This window comes from Panthera pardus, unplaced genomic scaffold, assembly GCF_024362965.1.
Source record: "Panthera pardus isolate Hobbes unplaced genomic scaffold, ASM2436296v1 HiC_scaffold_25, whole genome shotgun sequence".
Classification (NCBI taxonomy): Eukaryota; Metazoa; Chordata; class Mammalia; order Carnivora; family Felidae; genus Panthera; species Panthera pardus.
Window position 1 is genome coordinate 89,768,223 of NW_026526821.1, and position 20,840 is coordinate 89,789,062.

General features: G+C 41.5%; 2 protein-coding genes across 6 annotated transcripts in view; one reads left to right on the forward strand and one right to left on the reverse strand.

Annotated features, from left to right (window-relative positions):
• Window positions 1-2,357: 2,357 nt before the first annotated feature.
• MTHFD2 (methylenetetrahydrofolate dehydrogenase (NADP+ dependent) 2, methenyltetrahydrofolate cyclohydrolase) lies at window positions 2,358-14,942 on the forward strand. The gene is made up of 8 exons (XM_019442183.2): window positions 2,358-2,498; window positions 7,198-7,382; window positions 9,183-9,305; window positions 10,182-10,334; window positions 10,809-10,916; window positions 12,000-12,092; window positions 12,471-12,596; window positions 13,824-14,942. The coding sequence occupies exons 1-8, from the start codon at window positions 2,398-2,400 to the stop codon at window positions 13,985-13,987; spliced, it is 1,053 nt and encodes a 350-aa protein (XP_019297728.1). The 5' UTR covers window positions 2,358-2,397; the 3' UTR covers window positions 13,988-14,942.
• A 911-nt stretch (window positions 14,943-15,853) lies between these two features.
• The window catches only part of SLC4A5 (solute carrier family 4 member 5), a 110,237-nt gene continuing 105,250 nt past the window's right edge, over window positions 15,854-20,840 (reverse strand). For 4 of the 5 annotated variants that reach the window (XM_019442266.2, XM_053890841.1, XM_019442274.2 and 1 more), the window contains 2 exons: window positions 19,827-19,894; window positions 15,854-17,795 (listed from right to left, as the gene is read on the reverse strand). In XM_019442266.2, coding sequence (XP_019297811.1) covers window positions 17,630-17,795; window positions 19,827-19,894 — 234 coding nt within the window. In that variant the 3' untranslated portion in view covers window positions 15,854-17,629. The remainder of the gene's footprint in view (window positions 17,796-19,826; window positions 19,895-20,840) is intronic. The other variant, XM_019442281.2, reaches the window with a different exon arrangement.

Here is a 20,840-nt window from a genome sequence, read left to right on the forward strand (position 1 = left end):
GGAGAAGCAGCCATATGCAAGTCAAGGAGAGAGGCCTCAAGAGAAAACAAACAAACCAACCCTGCCAACACCTTGATCATGGACTTCCAGCCTCTAGAACTGGGAGAAAATAAATTCTGTTGTTTAAGCTACCCAGTCTGTGATATTCTGTTATGACACCCCTAACAAACAAATATTTAAACAGGTAACCCTAGGGGCACCTGGGTGACTCAGTTGGTTGAGCATCTGACTTTGGCTCAGGTCATGTCCTCACGGTTCGTGAGTTCGAGCCCCGCATCAGGCTCTGTGCTGACAGCTTGGAGCCTGGAGCCTGCTTCGGATGCTGTGTCTCCCTCTCTCTCTCTCTGCCCCTCCCCCCTGCACATTCTGTCTCTCTCTCTCTCTCTCTCTCTCTCAAAAATAAATAAATATTAGGGGACTGGGTGGCTCAGTCAGTTAAGCGTCCAACTTCAGCTCAGGTCATGACATCGCAATTTGTAAGTTTGAGCCCTGTGTAGGGCTCTGTGCTGACAGTACAGAGCCTGGAGTCTGCTTCAGATTCTGTGTCTCCCTCCCTCTCTATCCCTTCCCTGCTCATGCTCTGCCTCTCTCTCTCTCAAAAATAAACAAACATTAAATTTAAAAATAAATAAATAGGGGTGCCCCGGTGGCTCAGTCATTTGAGTGTCCGACTTCGGCTCAGGTCATGATCTCATGGTTTGTGGGTTCAAGCCCCGCATTGGGCTCTGTGCTGACAGCTTGGAGCCTGGAGCCTGCTTCGGATCCTGTGTCTCCCTCTCTCTCTGCTCCTCCCCCATTCTCACTTTGTCTCACTCTGTCTCTGAAAAATAAATAAATATAATAAACAAACAAACAAACAAACAAACATTAAAAAACCAGTAGGCTATTAGTAGTTAAATTTCTGTGGAGTCAAAAGTTATATGTGGGTTTTCGACTATGTGGAGTGTGCACCCCTAACCCCACTGTTATTCAAAGGTAAACTGTATATGTATATGCATATATGCATATACATATATATATATATTGAACCATTTGAAAGTTGAAGGCATAATGCCCCTTTATTTCTAAAGGCAAGTACATTCTCTTATGCAACCACTATATGATTAGTTAAATCAGGAAATTACACTGATACCATGCTATTAGCTGATCTACAAAGTTTATTAATATTTTGCCAGTTTCCCTGTAATATCCTTTATAGCAAGGAGAAAGAAAAAAGAAAAATGAAACAAAGAGAAAGAAAACCATTTTTTTTGTTGTTCTTAATCACACATTATGTTTAATTGTCATGTCTAGACTTCTCTAATCTAGAACAGGTCCTCATTCTTTGTTTTTCATGACTTTGATATTTTTCAAAGAGTACAGGCTGCTTTTCTCATGAATGTCTCTCGATTTGGGATTTCCTTGTGATTAATGTCCTCTAGTAAATTCCAAAATTTTAGGAATGTGGCTTTTTCCTGGACTGTTTGTTTTAATATTCCAGGTCTGTGTTCTCTCCTCTTGGTGTGTAAATGAAAAAATCTGTAACAGTTTTCAGGGGACTTAATGGCTTAGAAAAACCATTTCACTCAATTTTCAGACTTAAGATTACGAGGTGATGCATTCTCCTCAGTGCACCATGTGTGTTTGTCCCACTACTGATGGTCTTAACTTTGATCACTTAATTAAGGTCATGACTGTCAGGTTTCCATATTGTAAATTTACTATTTTCCCCCTTTGCTATTAATAAGTATTTTGTGGGAGAGATACTTTAAGATTATGCAAAAAGGGTGGCCAGATAAAATACAGGAAGCCCAATTTAATTTTAATTGCAGATGGCCATCGAATACTATCTTAGTATAAGTATATCCCTCTTCCCAAATTATTTATCTAAAATTCAAATTTAATTGAGTGTCTTGTATTTTTACTTGCAAGATCTGGCAACCCAGTAAGTACATACCTCTTTCCTAATCCAGTTTCATCCAGTTGTTTTGACATCTATCGGTGATCTGTTTTTACTATGATTTTGTCAAATAGTTTCTTTCTATCATTCCTCTGCATTTATTAGTTGGTATTCTGTCTATCTTCCTATCCACTCTTTACGGTGCCTGGCACACAGTAGGCGCTCAGATAATTGTTCAAGCAATGAATGAACAAACTCTTGTTCGCGTTAGCCCGGCTTCCGTGACACTAGCTGTGTTTGGCAGGGGTTTGCCTTCCTCAGCCAATCTCTGCAGGCTATCGAAGCTTCCGAGCCTTTCAGGGCCTTGCTCCTAGCTCTTCTTGCTCCAATCGTAAGCAGGACTTTACTGGGAAGGGACCAACGGGTGCGGGCGGGAGGCGGGGCCTGCCACGCGGCCGCGGTATAATTGCGCTGCCCGCGCGCGCGCTTCTCTCCTGGCGCGGACACCGGCGCGGGTGATGGCTGCTCCTTCCCTCGTGTCCACGTTGGCCATCCGGCTGCTCCGGCCCGCGCAGAACTGCCGCCTCCGTCATCGCCCCTTCCACCTCTCGGTAGCTCGGTAAGAGGATCGGGAGCCAGGTCAGCGCCGAAAGCTGAGGGAACCGAGGGCGGGGGGCCGGCCGGGCTCCGGAGGGGCGCTGGGGGACGTTCTGCTGAGCATCTCCGTCCCGGGCGGTGGCGGGACGACGTGGCAGTCGCGCGCGGCCCCCGGCTGCGATCTGGGCCATCGTTCCGTGGGATGGGCTGATACCCGGAACCGGCCTTTCAGAGGAAGCAGGTCTCCCGCAGCCCCGGGGCGTCGCCCTCTCTTGGGGTCAGTCCGTCCGCAGGACGGGGCCCACGGTGCGGAGCTAAGGGGCAGGCGGGCTCTGGGGCGCCCCGATTAACGCAGGACTGTACCGAGGTCACTGGCCAGAACCTGCCGGCCGCCCTTGGCTGTGATGCCGAGCCGCTTGCGGAAAGCAGAGGGTACGCTTTGGCGAGCGCCGGGTAGGGCTCTGAATGAGCAGCCTTCAGTGAGAGTCCGGACCCTAGCGGCGGAGGGGGTTGGTGCAGTCTGATGAAATCCCGGAGCCGGCTTGCTCGCCGGGTACCCGCACTTCCCTCCTCCTTCGGGAGGTGGATGTGGCTCGGGCTGCTCTTCTGGCTGCCTCTTTCCCCTCCCAGGAGAATACATGTGCTGTGTTCACCAGGGCTTTGATGCAGTCCACCCGGAGTTGGTCTGCCAGGCTGAGTAAACTGAAGGGTTAAATACCCAAGAAAAGGAGAGAAAGAGCTGTTTGCATTTTCTTAGGGAGGTAATAGGTTTTTTCCTGATCTTTCGGGACCTCAAACTCCCATTCTTAAACCTAGGTTGAAGGGTCTTCAGGGGGCCTGTGATTTGTCACCCTAAACCTGTGCACTCTCACGCCCACCTTTAGAGCCTTTGCATTGCCGGCGATCTAAGCCTTGTACCAGCAGCTCTTTCTTTCATGCAGGCATTGCGCTAAGCTGTGTGAATTCAGGGGTGATCAAGTCTTCTTTCCTTAATGGAATTCAGGGGGCAGAACACATGTGTAATTTCCAGTCAGTGTAAAAATGTTATTAGAGGCATTGCCAAGGTGCTGTTGTAACACAGAATGCGGATTAATACGTTTTTGAAAGAAGACCGAGGACACTCAAAACTTCTCTTGGTCTTACCCTGACCTGCCTTTCCAGTCCCATCTCTCATTACTGTCTGTTCACCTCCCTCTTGTCCCCTTCCTGAGTTCTGGCCATGTGTGCCTGTGGCTTTCATGACTGAAGAGATTTGTAAGGATCCTCAATTCATCACCTAGAAAACTGGACCAGTTTGTTCACTCTCCAGTAACAAATGCCCTCCTTTGACTTGCCTTTCTGAATGAACAAGTAGGCTCCACATCTCTGAAGGCAATACTGTGTTTGGTGTTTATGGTTTCCTGGTATTGCTTTGATCACTGCTGGCTAGTAAATGTAAAACAATGATATGTTTTATGAGTCTGTGTGTATTCCTTTTTTGGCGAAGAGGAGGTTGGCAGAGAGTTTCAGGAGCATAAACTCATGGTTGCAGAGATAGTACTATAGTTTAGGACACAGTGGGGCATAGGGAAAAATGGACTTTGGAGGCAGAGGTTTGAGTGTGTTTGAATCTTGTTTCTACTGTCCTCAGTTTCCCCTTCTATATACCAGTGTTAGTATAATAACCCCAAGGTAACTGAGAGTAATGTATGCAAAATTCTTAGCAAAATATCTAGTATTTAATAGATGTTAGTTCCATCCCCCTTTGTAGATTTCTTTACTCATTACTGGTTCCATTAATTAGTAGATAACTGAAGTCTTTCTAGAATAACCTGATCAGGAATCATAAAGTGCACCTGAAAATTTTTTTATGGAAAATTACAGTGCTGTAAAGCTATTGAATTAGGAAAGTAAAAATACTACTGAGTTGGCTTTTAGTTTTGAATTTTATTTGAACAGTCCTTGTGACTTTTTTCTAGTCTGTTCATTCATTATTTTATTTTATTTTTATTCATTCATAATTTTAATGGAAGATTTTCTAAACACATCTGTGAAAGCGTTTAATTCTTAAATAAGTGTTAGTTAATATAGTTAATACATTTCGGATTCCCTGTGGGGCTAAGTTGGGCCTCTGTTTCTTTTGGGGTAGCAGTTATTTTATCTGCCCTTTGGCAAAAGAGATGATGGAAAATTAGGTAATGACTCACTGGCAGGACTGTGTTTCACATTCTGCAGAGCTGTATATGCAGAGGAAGGCTAAAACAGGTTCTGTTACAGAAGATACTCATTGTGTTGTGGCTTTGTTTTTGGTTCTTGTTACTCTTTGACAGTTTTTAGAAAGCTAATTGGCATAACATCCAGAACCTGCCTTTGGGACTTGGAACACTGGGTTCTCTCAGAACCCTGTGTCCTTAATTTGAGTATATCATTCTTAGCCCCAATGCGCTGCTATCATTTTCTCTAAGTTCATTGCTTTCAAAAGGAACCTTTTAAGGAAGGGTAGTTTAAGACTTTCTGAATATTTATACATGTGTATATACGTTTACACACATATCCTTATGAGTGTATAAGTAGATAGATATATCTATTATATATTAAGGATCTGTGTGTGTGTGTGTGTGTGTGTGTGTGTGTGTGTGTGTGTAACTCTAACCAATTTCTCCAGGGTTGGGAAATGCATTTCTGGACTGGGGCTATTCCCCAGGAATGTTGCCAGAGGGTTTGTGTTCAAAGCCCTTTGAATTAAGTCCCCTTCAGATGTAATTCTGAAATAGATTTGCAAATGTGAACATGTTTTCAATTCCTTAATATACCATGGGCATAATGAAGTACTATTATATACTTTGTGCTATGCTAGTATCATTACATAAAATGTGGGTAAAAGTACTTCGTTTACTCTAAAATTATATCTTTTTAATACCTCCCAAGATACAAGTACAAATTAATATAAGGTTTAAACGTAAAATTACTGCTGTACATCTAAGACATTTTCATCTGGTTTAAAGCAGGTATTTAATCTTAATACAAATGGAAAGGAAGCATGGATGGCTTAAAGACTGTTGGAGCTTTAAAATTCCATTGTAGTTAACAGTGGCATTTATGTATGTATGTATGTATGTATGTATGTATGTATGTATGTATGTATTGTAACTCACCACCCTGAGAACAAGAGTCACATGCCAGCCAGACACCCATAGTTAACAGTGGTCTTAAGAATTAATCATTTCTGGGGCACGTATAGAGCAAGTAACTCTTGATCTTGAGGTTGTAAGTTTGAGCCCCACACTGGGTGTAGACATTACTTAAAAATAAAATCTTTAAAAAGAAAAAAAGGAATGAATCATATCTGACCTACAAAATAACTAGTACCTTGATGTTATTATCCCTGACAATTAAATATGTGCTGTAAGGGGAAATTGTTTCAGTATTTCAAATAGTTGTGTATCTCAGCCTTGAGGTTGGAGCATTCTTCATGATACTGAGGACAAATCTAAAGGGGACGACTTGTTTACACTGAGACCTTTATGCTTAGGGAGCAGATGCTAAGAAAACCAGGAATCTTCCACATTGGAACCCAGGAAGAGCTGCATAAACAGTTCTTATCGGAAAGAGATGGCCTTTCAGAGATCTGAACATGATTTGGGGAACTGGAGGTTCTTTTGGACCCTGAGTTTTCTCATTGCCTCACCCCCAGTAGCAGTTTCTGCATCTCTTGCTCTGTCTACCATGAGTGTAACTGCTGTTTTCTCTCTTTGCTTTTTTCTATGTCTTTCTTCGGGGCCTCCCACCAACAGGTCCCCTGTGGTTCTAGTGTGTGAATGTGGTTTGGGGAGAAGCTCTTACCAGTCTAGGTTAACTACCACTGCTCCCACTTTACTGAGCTTTTGTACCAACTGGACCACTGGCCTGCCTAGAAATTGTCGTCCTTGATGTCAGATACTCACTGCTAGTCGGTCAGCTGTGGAAGGGCCATGGGGTTCCGGGGTAGAGCACACTGCCACCCATGAGATGGAACCTCTACTAGTCTCCTCCCAGCCCCTATTCTTACTGGGAAAGTTTTCTCCAGGAGGGGCTGGGGGCAGCAGTTGTTATTTTGAGGTTTGACCTGTCCAGAATGTTGTTTATTGGTTTAATTGCATAACATAATTTATATATTTGAAAGCATCATAGAAATTAAAAGCCAATTGACTTAACTGGGAAATGGTTTGAAACATATGACTGGATGCGAATAACATGGGCAAAACACAAACTACAAATGGTATATAAGTGCGTAGGAAACCCTGACCTCATAGTGATGATGGGTCAAATAAAGCAATGAAAAACTTTTTTTTGGTCCATCAATTTGTCAATGATCAGGAGGCAGAATGGTGTAGCAGGAAGAGCCTGGACTCTGGATTCAGACAGATCTGGATTTGAGAGCCAGCTTGCCAAGTCCTCACTGTCACTTCACTCTCTGAGCTTCAGCGTGATAGTGATAACTATTTCCGTCAACTTTATCTTCCTGAACATGTAGCTGGACGCAGATTTACCACTTTGAACTGGGCCTTCAGATTTCCATTGTCCCTCAGATTAGGCACCATGTGTTTTAATCTACTTTTTAAGTTTGGGGTATTTAATAATTTTTATTTATTTATTTATTTATTTATTTATTTATTTATTTATTTATTTATTTTATAGTTTGATCTTTACTTCTCACAAAAATTTAAGCTCTCTGGTTTTGTGACTGTTGTTGCCTTCCACAGAAATGAAGCTGTTGTCATTTCTGGAAGGAAACTTGCACAGCAGATCAAGCAGGAAGTGCGGCAGGAGGTGGAAGAATGGGTGGCATCGGGCAACAAGCGGCCACACCTGAGCGTGGTTCTGGTTGGTGAAAATCCTGCGAGTCACTCCTACGTCCTCAACAAAACCAGGGCAGCTGCAGAAGTGGGTATGTGTCACTCTCAAACTCTGACTGCTGCTAAACTGTGGCTTACCTGGGGCAAACTTCATTGTCATTCATTATTTTGTCTGATTAGAAGACACAGTCAGAGGAGGCTAATGTGATTGAACTGTATCCAAAATGTTGTCATAAAGAAATCCAGCCTATCTGCTGGGGAGGTTTATAGACTAGGATGGAAGGAATATGGTTGGTATTCTTGGTGCCTTCTGGAATGTAAGCTAAATTCTGTGACATTGACAAGTGACACTAAACACAATTTACATTTGCTTTCCTTGAGCAATAATGCAAGTCTGGCTGAGATGTTTGAGTTGATTTGGTTGAGGAGACCTCAGTGATGTGGCCTAGAACACCGTCCTAGGCTTGAAGGAAGTGACTCTGACTTCTAGGAAATAGCTTTCAGCTTCTCCAGCAATTGAGTCCAAAGCCAATTAAATCATGCAGGTTAGAGGTGGTTAGAGTTTTGAATGTAGAAGCCGAGGGTATGGGTGATGGGAGGTTTGTGTTCTAGGTCTTGTTATACCACAGACTTCCTGGTCTCAGTTCTGCCTCTCCCTGCTCCTCTGTGGGTCAGTGGTGTGAGCCCCTGGTGCCCTTCCCTTCTGAAAGGCTGTGAAACGACGTGTGGGTGGACCATGAGCTTTTAGTACACTCCGTTCATTACCACTGAGGATTGAGGCTTCCTGCCCTTTTCTTTGTTGGTTTTACTTATTTCTTTTTTTAAATTTAAATTTAGTTAACACACAGTGTGATACTGGTTTTAGGAGAAGAATTCAGTATTCATCACTTATATACTTACCCAGTGCTCGTCACAAGTGCCCTCCTTAATACCCATCACCCGTCTAGCCTATCCCCCACCCGCCTCCCTCCATCAACCCTCAGATTGTTCTTGTTAAGAGTCTCTTGTGGTTTGTTTCCCTCTCTCCTTGTTCCCCTTCCCATATGTTCATCTTTTTTGTTTCTTAAATTCCACATATGAGTGAAATCATATGGGATTTGTTTTTCTCTGATTTATTTCGCTTAGCATAATACATTCTAGCTCCATCCATGTCATTGCAAATGGCAAGATTTCATTCTTTTTGATGGCCAAGTAATATTCCATGATACATGTACCACATCTTTACATTTTTTTAATGTATATTTATATTAGAGAGAGAGAGAGAGAGAGACAGTGTGCAAGTAGGGGAGGGGGTAGAGAGGGACGGATACAGAATCTGAAGCAGGATCTAGGTGCTGAGCTGTCAGCACAGAGCCTGGTGTGGGGCTCGAACTCACGAGCCATGAGATCATGACCTGAGCCGAAGTCGGATGCTTAACTGACTGAACCACCCAGGCGTCCCTATACCACATCTTTATTCATCAGTCAGTGGACATTTGCTCCCCTTTTCTTTGAAAAACCTTTAGAGCCTCTAGAAAATAGCAAGCTGTGGCTTTTTAAGACACTGGGAAGTAGCACAGTGCAGTGGAAAGAACATGGACTTTGGAACTGGAAGGATTGCCTTCACTGCTAACTGGCTTGTGTTTCAATTTTGCTGAGTCTCAGTCTCCCTGTCTGTAAATTGAAGTTAATGAGGATAGTGTAGAATAATGTATAGAATTGTCAAGCCAACATTCTGTAGTGTGTATATTTGTGAAGGTACCTTTTTAGGTGCCTTGGGAACTGATTCAGGCTTTTTAGCTACCGGGGTTGAGTGTGATGAAAACATTCTAGGTTAGAATACCATGGCAGGCAACATAACATTGCTCATTAAATGCCTCAATGTTTTTTTTAACCTTGAAATAATCTTATAGGAATCAACAGTGAGACAATTGTGAAACCAGCTTCAATTTCAGAGGAAGAACTGTTGAATTTAATCAATAAACTAAATAATGATGATAATGTAGATGGCCTCCTTGTTCAGCTGCCTCTTCCAGGTGAGTTTTGGGCTCCACCACTTAGAATGATTTCTGAGGAGTAGAGGATTCTTAGTTACTTTATATACCTGGCCCCTCATGTGGACTTGACTTAAAGGGAGTTAAATTCAAAAGAGTGAATATTTTATTAGAATAAATACTCAGAATACTAATTGCTCCTTAATTTGGTATTGAGATTATTTATTTATTTGATTAAAAAAAATTTTTTTAATGCTTATTTATTTTTGAGAGAGAGACAGAGTGTGAGCAGGGAAGAGGCAGAGAGAGAGGGAGACACAGAATCTGAAACAGGCTCCAGGCTCTGAGCTGTCAGCACAGAGCCTGATGCAGGGCTTGAACCCACAAACTGAGACCTTGCCCTGAGCTTAAGTTGGATGCTTAACCGACTGAGCCACCCCAGCACCCCTATTTATTTATTTATTTTTAGGTCTTTTTTAAAAAATTTATTTTGAGAAAGAGACAGAGAAAGCAGGTGGGGGAAGGACAGAGAGAGAGGGAGAGAGAGAATCCCAAGCAGGCTCCATGCTGTCAGTGTGGAGCCTGATGTGGGACTTGGACTTACGAACCATGAGATCACTACCTGAGCCAAGATCAAGAGTCAGACGCTTAACCAACTGAGCCACGCAGGCACCCCTGGTATTGAGATCTTGATACAAAATGGCATTGGAGGGAAGCAGTTGTACAAGAGGATATTGGCTTTGATATTAGCATTTGTCTTTGCCTGGTGTGTGTTCCTTCTGTGCAGACAAACAAGTAAATCACAGAGGCAAGTCGTGGAAGGGGAACTGGTTTGCATGATAAACCAGGTAAGTTGGAGTCAGACCATGGTAACTATACAACAGTGACTTAAGGCCACTGCTCTGACTTCTTTTTCAGAGCACATGGACGAGAGAAAGATCTGCAATGCCGTTTCTCCAGACAAGGATGTTGATGGCTTTCATGTAATTAATGTAGGGCGAATGTGTTTGGACCAGTATTCCATGTTACCGGCTACCCCATGGGGTGTCTGGGAAATAATTAAGCGAACTGGTAGGTCTATCCTATAGTTGTATGTCTGTGTTAACTATTATAAAAATAGTACTTACAGATGATAAAAAGTCCTGCAGTAAGCAGAATGGATGCTCCGATACTACGGCCACACATCCTCTAGTCCTGACCCCAGAGCCTACCTCTCTCTGCAGTTGCCTATTTTGACTGTTTGCCTATTTTAACTTTGTTGCTCTTTAATCCAGAAGCCCCCATAAAGGAAACTTAAGATTTGATTGTGTTGATAGTGCACACTCCTATAACATTTTGTAGCTTACAGGGTGCTTTCTCTCTCTTTTTAGCCTTCACTCTATGTAGCAGGTGATAGGCCCCATTGACTGATGAGGCAACAAGCTTAGTAACTCCCTTCGTTATCACTGGTTTATGTCCAAGGCTATCTGTCTGCCTTTTTCTTTGGTGCTCATTCTAAGATAGTCTAGCACTCTTTTTAATGCAAATATATATATTTCTTCATAGGCATTCCAACCCTGGGGAAGAATGTGGTTGTGGCTGGGAGGTCAAAAAACGTTGGAATGCCCATTGCAATGCTACTACACACAGATGGGGCTCACGAGCGCCCTGGAGGTAAGGCAGTGGGGTTCTGAGGAGTGTTCCCTCCTCCCTTTTGTGCAAACCTTCAGAGGCTGTCCTATGTTTGTTAAACTTTGCATGTGTATTTATTGTGATTTTGTTAGCAGATATTTGGCATATTTGGGGAATGATCTTGGTAGGACAAGCTGAACTCGTGTCACCTGAGACTTTTAAATGCATTTATTAGGGGCCTACTACAGAAATGGATATGCCTCAGAATTAAATTTGAGTTTTGAGTGTAAGCATGGTTGACGGCAATTACACATTTTCCTTTATGGCTTGGATAGTTGGGGCTAAGAAACAGTTCAAAGTTAGTATCCCATTCTATGTCATTTGATAGAAAAGAAATCTGAGACCATTGCAAAGGATTGACTTGAAAAGGCTGTAGTGTGTCATTACATCAAGTTCTGTGAGTTTGTCTGAAAAGCCTCATAAATCAGTTATCACACGTGATTATCATGATCTTACATGATTACATCAGAAATAATGGCAAAACTATGTACTTCCAAATATGTTTCAGCACACTTATTTATTTATTTTGTTTTTATTTATTTTTGGGACAGAGAGAGACAGAGCATGAACGGGGGAGGGGCAGAGAGAGAGGGAGACACAGAATCGGAAACAGGCTCCAGGCTCCGAGCCATCAGCCCAGAGCCTGACGCGGGGCTCGAACTTACGGACCGCGAGATCGTGACCTGGCTGAAGTCGGACGCTTAACCGACTGCGCCACCCAGGCGCCCCACACACACTTATTTTTTTAAACCTTGAGTAATTCTAGTGACATTGTGCTTAGGAAAAGTAAAATTCTTGAAAGGCTGCTAAATGGGATAAGGAATAAATTTAATTATATATGATTCAAAAGGATAGAGATAGGATGAAGGGATGAAAGTTATAAGAAATTGGGTATTAATTTCTGAAAAGTAAATGATTACTGAGCTGGCCAGAAAATATGGTACATGAATTAAGTCAATTATTTTTTTCAGAGATGGTGAATTTCTAAAATGGGTTGGTTAATTAAGACCTAATCCAATCTCAGCTTTGATTCAGAAATCAGGACACCTATATTTTAACTCCTAGGCGATGCCACTGTTACAATATCTCATCGATACACTCCCAAAGAGCAACTGAAGAAACATACAGTTCTCGCAGACATTGTGGTCTCTGCTGCAGGTATGAACACCGGGGAGGGGATGGAAGGACAGCCCTTAGAATCTTAGAATTTGCCTGCCTCTCTGCTACCCCATTCCCATTCCTTTAGGGATGACCCTGTGAGCTGCCCACAAAGATGAGGTGGGAACTGTATGTGCGGTGTTGGTTTTTGGCTTTTCACTATAAACTTGGTGGGTAATGTTACTTCAAATGGGCTCAAATATTTCTGTTTACTGTGTGAAGTTTCATTCGTTCCTTGGTTAACAATTTTCACAGGTTTTCACAAAATAAGCTTTTTAGTTCTTCCATGTCCCTTAAAATTGAAATCAGATAAGACTGTGACAGGTGGAATCTTTCTTTCAGTACTAGTGACCATTCCTGCCATTCCTGTCTCTGCAGGCATTCCAAATCTGATCACAGCAGATATGATCAAGGAGGGAGCAGCAGTCATCGATGTGGGAATAAATAGAATTCAAGATCCCATCACTGCTAAACCCAAGTTGGTTGGAGATGTGGATTTTGAAGGTATATAGTATAATTTTCTTAAAATATAAAGTCAGTAAATACTACCTTTAATGGACATTTAGGACAGATCATTTACTTTTTCTTTAACTTTTAAACTTACATTACTCTGGGGGCGCCTGGCTGGCTCAGTTAGTAGAGCATGCGAGTCTTGATCTTGGGGTCGTTGAGTTTGAGTCCCATGATAGGGGTAGAGAGTACTTTAAAAAAAAAAAGCAACAAAAAAAACCACTTAGGTTACTCTGGTAATTTAAAATGTATCCCACATGAATTAAAGAGAAATCTTTTAAGAAATGGTAGTCACTCTAGAATCATTTTAGGATGTTTATATCATAAGATTATGGGGACCAGCTATAAGCTTTTCAGGAAGGTGTTCATTCTTTCTTTAGGGTTACTTCATAGTTGAAACGACTTCATGACTTAACAAGTCTGAAAATTTAATGAAGTGACTTTCTGACACCATTCAGTCTCCTAGAAGGTGTTACAGATTTATCATTTTCACATTGAAAGGGGAGATCGCAAACCTGAACCTGTTGAAAATGGTCCAGGAAAAAGTCACGTTCCTGACTTTTGAAGTATACTAGTAGATTTCTCCTTTCAGTTTTTAAGGTATCATGTTTATCTCAATTTTATGTTGATAAGTCTGTTTCTAGCTTTCCATTTCTAATAAGCAATCAGACACAAGGCTAAGTGCTTAAGTATTTTTGCTTTAAGATTGCGTTAAAAAAAAAATCTTCTCACTTTCCAGAAAATTACTTTGTTTTTGGTGCTTTGGGTAAACAGTATATAAAGAAATCTAGTAAATAAATAGTAAAAAAATAAAATAGAATAAAATTAAGAAACTGTTGTAGGTAGGTATTGTTAATATATTAATACTAATAACATAAAAATAATTATTATACTTCACATATAGTTAACCCATCCAGGTATTTCTTTTGAAATTGATTTAATATGGAGGAAAAGTATGACTAGTAAATTATAGGTTATTTAAATGTATAAATATTCATTGAACAACTCCTTATTATGTGAATGTTATTTTATTAGTATGTTCAAAAAGCTTTACCCCTGAGTCATGTAGATGTGATTTTTTTTTTTTAATGAGTTTGAGGTTTATGAAGGTGCTTACATATATTCTTGCTTTTTCTTTAAATGCTTCTTCCATGGTATGTTAAAATGCATACATTTCCTTTGCTATAATTAAGGCAGTCTGCCTATCCTGTTTCTATATAGGCGTCAGAAAGAAAGCCGGTTACATCACTCCAGTCCCTGGGGGTGTTGGTCCCATGACAGTGGCGATGCTAATGAAGAATACCATTATTGCTGCAAAAAAGGTGCTGAGGCTTGAAGAGCGAGAAGTATTGAAGCCTAAGGAGCGTGGAGTTGCTACTAATTAACTGTTGTGTCTTCTGTCACAAACAACAGTCCAAGCCAGTTCAAGAGGCAAAACAGGCCAATAGAAATGCAATATTTTTTATTTATTTTACCGAAATGGTTTAAAATGATGCTTTGTATTTATTGAAAGCTTAAATGGTTGGGAGTTTGCGCACAGAACTCTGCAGTACCTCACCACGGAGCACGCCAGTATCATGCTGGGTCGTGTGATCCAGCCAAGAGAAGCCATCAACCTAGTGATTAACATGGAGGACATTGTCACAGTGAGAACGGATGCTTAACTTTGTCAAGCCACTTCAGTTAAAATTTGCCTTTTCTAGGATTGCATTTCCCAAGTGCTATTCCAATAAGAGTTGATACTCACTTTAGGTTCCAAACCTTTTGAGTTCAACTGGTTAAACCAAAGGAAAAGTGTTGCTAGAGAAAATTAGGGAAAAGGTAAAAAGGAAGAAATGGTAATTGAGTAGAAAAAAATTACTCTAATTTACATACATAATGTATGTAAAAACTACATGTTAATGGTGTCCTAAGCTGTCATTTCATGGCTGAGTGTTGGGAAAATGTTTAGGGTGGTTCCATGTGTTGTTAGTCCTCGTTTTATGTGCATTACATTCATGAGGTTTCCCATTTTTTTCTAGGATTGAAAGGCTTATTTTATAGATTTGTGTGTATTGTCATATTTGGCTTTTCCTATATCCTTAAACTTCATTGTTACATCTTTGTACTGTTGAGGGTGTCTGTATGTTTCCTTGGCATATCTTGAAACTATTTTTGAAAAACAAAACTCGGGCTTGATAATCATTAGGGCAGCTTATAGAAGTATGCAACTTACTTTTCCACCAAAGACTTGTCAGCAGCTGCCTGCTTTGATGTAACCTGTTGGCTTTCCCCGATGGGTTTTTGAGAACTTAATATTGAATTTAATCAGACTTTCTGATTAAAAGGGTTTTCTGTGTGTGTGTGTGTGTGTGTGTTTCCCCATTTTTTTTTTTTTTTTAATAAAACACTTCTGACTGGTGTGGAATGAGTTTCCAAAATACCGTATCTTCCTGCTACAGTTTTAGTTGTGTCCTAATCACAGTTAATCTTTTTCATTGGATGTAACTGACATAGATATTCTTGTATTCGGTGACACCTAATCCTGTGCCTTAAATTGATACAAAGCACGGTGGAGAAACAAGTCTAGTCCTTTTAGTCTTACATCCCAACAGATTGTGCCAAGCCAGGAGCTTAATCTGTAAGATTCATGTCAGTGGTTAGGCCTATTCTAGGTGCTGTCTAAACCATGCAGTTCAATGTACACATTGTTGGATTTACACAGCCCTTCTTGATGTGCTCGCCATTGCCCCCCTTCACTCTGCCCCCTTCCTCTGTATACATTTTTTTCAATGTGTGTGTTTGATTTGACAGATTGGAAGGTGTTTGCTGTGCGCATTTTGAGTCTGGGACAGGTGCCTATGTATCTTCTCTTCTCTACCAGGACTGGGTATTTTGACTTCCAAGCAGGCAGATGATGCAGCTCCTGTTCCAGGCAGCTTGAGACAGAAAGAGAAAGAACAAGGAGGGAGTAAGTCAACTTACTTAAGTTACTTACTTACTTACTTGAGTTGACTTATTCCCTCCTTGTTCTTCTGCCAACTGCCTTCTTCTTTTTTAAATGTTTATTCATTTCTGAGAGAGAGAGTTGGGGGGACAAAGGATCTGAAGTGGGCTCTGTGCTGACAGCAGAGCCTGATGCAGGGCTTGAAGTCACAAACTGCAAGATCATGACCTGAGCTGCTGAAGTCGGACACTCAACCGACTGAGCCACCCAAGCGCTCCTGCCTTTATTCTTTTGATAGTTTTCTGGAGATGTAAGAAGATGATAGTTTGCAAGATGAGCAGACAGGATTAAGTTTTATTGCATTATAGTTACAAATGGGAAAATAGTTCTGACCTACTGCAAGGAGAAGTAACAATATGTCAACCTGTTAAAAGCTATCAAAATTACAATGTTCATGTGTGTACAAAATATAAATGACATAGAAGGTGGAAATTACAGTGATCAATTTACAACAACAAAAAACTAACATCATACTTTTCCAACTTGTTTGATTAATCAAGCACATTTACTCTGGAATCCATAACATTCCTACAGTTTAATTTGGACACAGTGCCATTGGAAATCAGCCAAGTTTTAAAATAAATGTTAAGGGTAGATTGTTAGCTCTTCCGGGATTGGTGCAGATGAAGATACAGAATTTACACTTAAATTCAGGGGATGGTTCTGGATTAGTGAGCAGCTTAGTCATTCTGCTGTGATCAAGTGGGAGAGGTTTAGAGCTTTACCTCTTGGCAGTATCCCTTGGAAAGGAGCTCTGAGATTTAATAAACACCGAGAGTTTTTCCATGGACCAGGCACTGTACAAGGCTCTGAAGATCGCAGAGGCAATTAGCTGTCCTAGTACCCAAATGTTAATGATCTAGTGTCATTTGTCTTTAAAAAATAGAAAAGAATAAAGAAAAAAGCACCTGCATTTGTAATCTTGAGTAAATGTGGCAACTAACCAAAGAGATTTACTTGAAATTCAAATCCATAGTTGTTTTGGAGACAGTAAATGTCAGATGCATTGTGGCTATCAGGCACATAGTAGGTGTTAAATAAACAATGTTGATGTTTGTCAAATGGGGATTGAAGACAGACTGATAGTAAGTTTCATGCTTCTTTACTAATGTGTCATTAATCTATCCAACTTGGCTTCTAATCATTCCTTTAAAGTAGTAATCTAATACTGCAAAGTTATAATTTAATATTTTACATTAGCTCTGCCTAACATGCAGCAGTCATGTGGATGGGAGTTTGACTTTGGGAATCAGGCCATTGAAAACTTGTAGGAAGAGCCTACCTGAAGGTGTAATGAAATCTTATTCTGGATGTGAAAAACCAGTGCTATTAATTTAAAGGGTCATTTTGTTGATGTAACATGTGGTTTGAAGTTTCACTTTAACAAGAACAATTTTATTTTAGAAACATTTACCCACTGTAATGTGTTGGTTCTTTCATTAACAGACTTTCACAACTGGCTTTTCAATCTTGGAAAGCTCCAGTCACACTTCTGTGCTGGAACAAGGCCGCTATGCATGCAGATGGTTCAGACTTGACAAATGACCCTTTGAAAACTGAATGAGATAGGGAAAGATAGGACCTGTGAAATATTTCTTCCCAATGCCAAGTTGCAAAACAAATTTTCCAACGTTGGTGTACTGAAGTGTGAGCATTTTAATAGTTCTTTCAAGACCATCTAGATACTTTAACATCTAAACTTAAAAAAAAATCTAATTGATATTTGTTTTAATAAAAATTTACTACTGCCCCTTTATCCTAGCTATAATTTGGGGAGGCAAGCATTTTTTTCATTTCAAGACATGTTATAATTTCTATCCTGGACTGCATTTTAAAATAAAGTATGTTTCCTTTGTTGTTTTCATAACTACAAAAAGGAGATAGCTTTGCACATAAGTAGTACTTTTCACCCACAGATCAGTTTTTTATCCAGTGGAGTGACCCTCGGTTTGGCAAATAAGGAAACCGGGTACAGGGAAGTTCAGGGATTCGGCCCCGACCTCACAATGAAGATTAAACCACATCTGGGGGAAGCTGCGTCCTAGAGGGTGGTCTCGCCGTCAGTTTCTTTTCCGTATCTGTCCACATCTGTGAAGTCACAGTCTGACTCCATTTCTATCTTCACCTGTGGCACCATGAACACTGGGCTCTGTGAGTAGTTGAAAGCAGGTGAAGCTGGACAGGAAATTCTGAAGTGCAAAGTGATGCTGAATGAGAAAAAGAGGGAGGGAAGAGTGACTTATCTAGTACTGGGTGTTTTCAACTGCTATGCCCCAGGGCAGGTTCTAGTGCAAATAGTTGTCTTTGCTTATGAACTCTTAACACATCCTGGGAATGAGTGGCATCCTCTGCACTTGGCCTTCAGCTGTGGTTGCTTAGCTAGTCTCGCCATGAATTTCAGCCTGGTCTTCACATTACTGCTAAGGTGAACTTTCTGGATCACAGGTCTTTCTGTGATTCCTACTGTCCAAAAGTTAGAATCCAAGCTCCAAGCTCCTTAGTGGCAGACAGGGCCTTTTATTGTTTGCACTCCTGATTACTTCTAGTTTGATGGCCTGCTTATCCCAGCAGTCTTTGCCGTGTGTATATTTTCAAATAGTATTTCAGGCATGTTCCCATTGCCTGAAATGCCCTTCTTCTGCCTCTTTTCTTCTTTACTCTGTGTAACTGGCAGACTCCTATTTATCATTCCCAGACTCTATAGATAAGGCAAATCCCTCCCTTAGACACTGACCTTTCTCTTCCATGCGCTCCACTGTTCTTGGCACATGGTGCTGTATGTCTTTGTTCATAGGCCTTTGTATATCCCCAGGGATTAAGCATCATGCTGGTGGATCACAGATGCTTAATCTTTGTTAAACTAGATCGTGTTGCTGAGCCTTTTCTGCCACTGAAACGGAATCCTGTTTAGTGGTCTCTGCTTCCACCTACTTCCATAGATACGGTAAAACACCAGGATAGTTGGGAGGTGCCATCACCAATTATCAAATTTTCTCCATTTCTGATCTTGTCCCAGGTTTTGTACAATTTAACAGATTTTTGAAAATCCCCTATCCTGGTCCAAATTTTCTCTCCATGGACTGAAATTGGGACAGAGATTCAATTTGGTGTAGGCTACTTAAAAATGAAAATAGATCCAGATAGACTGCTTTTCTCTTAACACCTTCGTATGTTAAAAATCTGTGGCATTTGTAATGGTGTAGAATCCTAACCTGAGGGGTGGAATGAGAAGCCAGGCAGAGATATAACTGGGACATGTGATACCCCTGGGCCTTGGGTCTGCTGCTTAGGGAGGCTGTTACAGTGAGGTCTGTCTTCTCATCCTAGCAGTGTGGGAACAGCTTTGACTTCTCAGTTTTCTAAAATCTCTTGAATGAGTGCCATCTGAGTGTGGAGATTCATCTGCCTCTGGACTTGGGATAGCCTGTGCTTTTGCTCATGGGTGACGTAGTACAGTGATTCCTGTCCAGTTTAGAGCACCATGTAGGAGCGCCCTACCATCTTCCCAGTAATAACAGGCCGACTTTCTTGCCCCTGGATTTCTCTTTTCCATTTTCGAGACTTCTGTGTTTTCAGTCATCAGGTTGCCCCATTTTTTCATGGTTTCTCATTCAGAACACCAAGGTATCACATTTGGCAGAGGGGCTCCTGGAAATGGCCTGGAATCCTTTCTTGACTATTACCTCCATTTAATCTTTTTTCTTAAGTAAGCTCTACGCCCAACGTGGGGCTTGAACTCACAACCCCAAGATCAAGAGTCATTTGCTCCACTGACTGGGCCAGGCAGGCACCCCTCCACTTGATCTTTGATATTTAGATAGCTTTCTTTGATAGCCTTTCTGCCCTTTGCTAATTAACCATGCTGTTACTTTATTCCACTGGTATCAGAGTACCTGGTGTTTTGATTCTTAGACCTGCTTTTATCCTGGCATTCAATAATCTATACTTAAGTAATGTGTAGTTTTTCTCTATATTCTTTTCCCCCAGTATTTTCAGTTTTATTCTATGTAGTATTCTGTAAAAATTTCCTTTTCTAAAGTTGAGTACCTTTTGTATTGTAATCATGTTATGTCATACTTGTTACTTGACCCCAATAACTATGTCTGTCCACTTCTGGTGGACCAGCAAAGGCCTTTACTGAGACACTGGCTAGCCTGAGAAATCCTAGGCCCTCAGCCTTCCAGGCCGTTGCTTAGTCTCTTATCTAAAACCCAAGGAGTCTACCTCATGGCCATTACCTTCGGTCAAGGTCTGAGTCACTGAAGGAAGAATCAGAATGAGTAACTCCAACTGGAAGATCTTTTTCCTGGCAGGAAAATTAAAATGTTAGTTGTGGAGCAGGTTTGAGGACTATACTGGAGAAGGCCTTTCTCCAGTGCCTCCCTCACCCTTCTTCCTATTCTCTAACCCCTATGGCCAACACTACACAAGAGAAATTCAGGGGCCTCACAGGGATGGGTGACTTCACCAGACGCTTCTTAGCCAGGTTAGGTGGGTGTGAGGCATGGGTGAGGCCAGGGAAGAGTGAGAAAGGGTGATGGAAATATACAAATGGCAAGGAGGAAGGAGAATTAGAAACAAAAAAGGAAAGATACCTCTGACAGAGAGTGATGGGAAGCCCTTCAAGGGCCCTGGCAGGATTCTAATCTGGGTCCTTTAGAAAAGTGGCAAGTCCTATATTAGGAGCACTGGGGTCAGGACTCAAGTGGAATCTTTCTGACTACTCTCAGACAAGGCTATGTTGTCTTGACAGAAGTGTCCACTGGGAGGGCGCTGATGCTGGGAGGGGGTAAAGGCAGCCACAGATCCCCCAGGATCTTCGTAGGCAAAGCCCCATCTCTCCCAGACAGCCTCCATTTCAGCAGGAGGAAGGTACTTGTGATTCATATGGAAGCACAGCCCAACCACTAAAACCTCCCCTTCTGACAAAAATTTGTGATCCCAATGCTATACTATTTCTCTAAAGGAGACAACTCAGCTGGGATTTGAACTCCCAATCATTTTCAATAACCACTGGAAAACACGGGAGGCTCAGGGATTCAGGATTGGGTAAATGTGGTCTGAAACGATTCAAGAGAGGGCCAGGTAGTGCCATAGACATCAGGAAGCACCAGGGGAAAGGAAGGAATGAAGGACTTTGCCTAAATGGAAGTGAAGATTGATTACTGGCGTCTGCAGGGTTTGATTCTGGGTTTCTATTTGGTTGAAGTCTCAATCCTTGTGACCCAGTTCTCATTGAACTCTGCCTACCA